General features: G+C 55.9%; 1 protein-coding gene across 1 annotated transcript in view; it reads left to right on the top strand.

Moving 5' to 3' along the window:
* SLC6A17 (solute carrier family 6 member 17) overlaps positions 1 to 3,536 on the top strand; it is a 21,762-nt gene extending 18,226 nt beyond the window's left edge. Inside the window, exons 8-10 of the mRNA XM_057375233.1 lie at positions 1 to 158; positions 651 to 813; positions 1,214 to 3,536. The exon at positions 1 to 158 is cut by the window's left edge and continues 4 nt beyond it. Of these exons, the coding sequence (XP_057231216.1) occupies positions 1 to 158; positions 651 to 813; positions 1,214 to 1,582 (690 nt within the window). The 3' untranslated portion in view covers positions 1,583 to 3,536. The remainder of the gene's footprint in view (positions 159 to 650; positions 814 to 1,213) is intronic.
* The last annotated feature ends 6 nt before the right edge of the window (positions 3,537 to 3,542 follow it).

A 3,542-nucleotide genomic window follows, 5' to 3' on the forward strand; every position in this document is an offset into this window, starting at 1 on the left:
GGATGCTGCATCTTCGCCTTTGTGGTGGGGCTGATCTTTGTGCAGCGCTCTGGGAACTACTTTGTCACCATGTTTGACGATTATTCGGCCACACTGCCGCTCACCGTCGTGGTCATCCTGGAGAACATCGCTGTGGCCTGGATTTACGGCACCAAGAAGTAAGGAATTGCTACAGGAAAGGGAATAACTGAGCTGTAACTCCTGACTAAAAACCCTCCTTCCAGCTCTTTTCCATGGGGCTTTTCCTCCAGGAGAAAATGCTCCAAGGGCAGTTATAGAGGCAGGAATTYGGTTCACTTTGATCCTCCTGCCCTGCCCTGGTGTAACCCAGCCCCAGAGTGGGTCCTTCTTGTGGGTATCTCCTGTTGGCTGTGATGGCCCTTTTTTCTGAGGTTTTCAGGTTCTTCTGGAAGGCGATGCTGTTTCCCTCAGTGCTTCTTGTTCATACGTTGTCCAGAGCGAAGGAGGCTCTGGATAATGCTCAAATGGTTTCTTCCTGAGGAATTTTCCACAAGTCCTTCAGGCTTGAGSGACACTGAGATGCTCAGCTGCATTTTTCAGGCTCTACCCTGAGCATCAGCAGGGCTCCTGGGAGGTTGTGTCTCACTCTAAGTTGGGGCACATCACGATTCCACGTCTCTCCTCGGCAGGTTCATGCAGGAGCTGACGGAAATGTTGGGCTTCCGGCCCTACCAGTTCTACTACTACACCTGGAAGTACGTGTCTCCCATCTGCATGGCCGTGCTGATGACYGCCAGCATCATCCAGCTGGGGGTCAGCCCCCCGGGATACAGCGCGTGGATCAGGGAGGAGGTGAGCGCAGCTCCTCCCCTTCCCCACCCACATCCCAGTTCAGAGCCACAGAGCCACCTGTTCAGCCCAGCTCTGCTCGTTTCTCCTTCCTCTCGTCCTGGGTGACTTCCCTGCCCATCCTCTGAGGGCACTCAGGTTTGTCCACGCTGTCCAGATGTGTCCAGACCATGGGCTGAGGTTTGTGTTGGCTGTGGTTGGCTCCCACAGMTCCACAGATCCTCTGTGAGGATCTTGCCCTTGACCTGGGATCTTGATCTTTCCCCCCACCTTCACCTGATATCCCCGAGGATGGAGCCTGGCAGGAGGCAGCAGGAGCTGTCTGGCACTTTGKAGATGTTGTACCTGGTGGGCATCTCCTCTGCTGCCATTAATATCTGACATTAATATCTGTCTCTTCCAGGCTGCCGAAAAGTTCCTGTTCTACCCAACCTGGGCCATGGCCATCCTCATCTCCCTGATCATCCTGGCRTCCCTCCCTCTGCCCCTGGTCTTCATCCTCCGGCAGTTCCACCTGGTGTCGGACGGCTCCAACGCCCTCTCCGTCACCTACAAGAAGGGCCGGATGATGAAGGACATCTCCAACTTGGAAGACAACGACGAGACCCGTTTCATCCTGAGCAAAGTGCCCAGTGAGACGCCGTCCCCCATGCCCACGCACCGCTCCTACCTGGGCCCCGGCAGCAATTCCCCCATGGAAATGAGCAGCGCTCCCAACGGACGGTACGGGAGCGGCTAYCTGCTGGCCAGCACCCCGGAGTCCGAACTGTGATGGCTGCCTGCCGGCCACCCCCACCGGGAGAGGAGGAGGAGGGCACTGGGGAGTGGATCCTGGCTGTCCAGGCAACAGGAAAATTCATTACTAAGGAAGACGAAGAAGAAACCCCTCTTAAAATCGTAAGCAAAGCAGCCATTTCTGAGACGACGTCGGGAAAGGAGGGATTGCAGGAGGGGCAGGACTCCTCYGACAACCCTGGGTGGAAAGGCAGAGCCCTGGGCTCATCTCCGGGGAAGGCAGGAGGAGCAAGAGACGCTGCAATACCTTTCCAAGAGCTGCTCTCGTGCAGCTCCAGTCTGAAGCAAAGAATCTCACTTTTCTAAGCAGCTGATGGTTGGAACAAGGACCTGGCRGCAGGTGGGAAGCCGACCACGCTTCCTCCTGCCACCCAGCGCTCTTCCCTCCCCGTCTGCCGTCCTTTAGCCGGGAGGAGTCATGGCCTTATTCCAACGAGCACAATTAATCATCGATGTTCATAGCACAAAAAGGTGCTGTTGTCGTCACCATCGTTGTTGTTGTTGTATCTCCTGTAGGTTTTTATAGCTGTGGACACACCCGAATAACCCTCCCCTCCCCCAAATTCTGACCAGGGTTGGCAGGGAGCAGATGTTGGGGTGTGTGAGACAGGGCGTGGTGCATCCTTGGAATCTTTGTTGCCACCAGCACAGGGGCAGGGCTGGGAGTCGTTTGGAGGCACTGGGGTGTCACAGCCACGGGGTGGAGTGGCTGGGATGCTCCGTGGGTTAGTGGTGATCTCCCTGAGTGGCGGGAGGATCCCCAGAGCGATGGTTTGGGTGTGTGAGCCTGGCTGGGGTCTGGGTGGGYTCAGCGTGGTGGAGGTCTCCTGGAGTTACTCCTGACGTGTGGGATGCTCTGCCGAACCCAAATCCCTGGCACGGCGATTGTCTCCTCTCACTGCTCTCTCCAGATGTGCCAGCTGGACAAGCAGAGGAGCTGTGGGACATCCAGTCCTACCACACTCCTGGTTTAGCTCTCAGGAAACCACCACTGACCTCCCTYCTTTGTCCCTGCTGGGGTGATTCTCTCAGTGATTCTCTGTGGATGTGCCTCCTCATTTCTCCTCGTGTCCCCCGTGATCCAGGGGTGGGCATTTCCTCCTGTCCCATCCCACAGGAGCTCACCTGCCTTTGGGTGGGGGTGACCAGCTCCTGGGGACTGCAGACATCCGAGGAGGACCACAGTGCCAGGTCCCAGGTCACCTCTAGCTCTTGATCCAGGCTGGGGAGCCCTTGTGAGAGTCCAGGGGCTTCCATGTGCCCGTCCATGTTTTTGGGGAATCAGATTGATGTGACCTGATGTAGTTTCTCCCCAGGTTGTTTAGGAAAGGGTGGGATCTCCCTGAGTCTCTCCTGCTGGGACTGAGGGTCGTTTCCCTGAATCCTACATGTAACCAAGCACTTTTGCCAAGGGCACTGGTGTAATCTGGCATCATACCCCTTTTCCCTGTGGCGACACAGAAGCAGCGGCCTCCTTGTACCCTCTGACCCCTCTGCCACCTCCACAGGCTGGGGGAGCGCCTAATCCTGGGTCCTGCTGGGCTCGGGTTGTGCATGAAGGTCTTTCAGGCCACTCAAGGCCACGTTTGTGGTTGTTGGTTCTCTCCTCCACTTTCCTGTCAATTGTTCTTCTTTCACCTTCATTCTCCTTTCCCATGGAGGTGAAGGCAGAAATCAGCCGGTCAATTTGCCGCATCCCTGATTTCTCAGTATCCCTGAAGGGGCCAGGAGGTTCCCTCAGTGACATCTCTTGTGGATTGTGATTCTTTATTCACAGTCTTCTCCACGGGCTTGGCTAGTGACCTGGAGATTCTTCCTGGACAATCAGCTCAAGCCCTTCATTAACCATTTTTTCCATGTGGAAAATGGAGGAATGGACTGAACCAAAGTTCAGTGATGGTTCTGTGAGGCACCAGGTCCATGAGTCAGGATCAGCT

Source organism: Malurus melanocephalus, unplaced genomic scaffold, assembly GCF_030028575.1.
Source record: "Malurus melanocephalus ecotype Western Australia unplaced genomic scaffold, MMel_1.1 scaffold_243, whole genome shotgun sequence".
Taxonomy (NCBI): Eukaryota; Metazoa; Chordata; class Aves; order Passeriformes; family Maluridae; genus Malurus; species Malurus melanocephalus.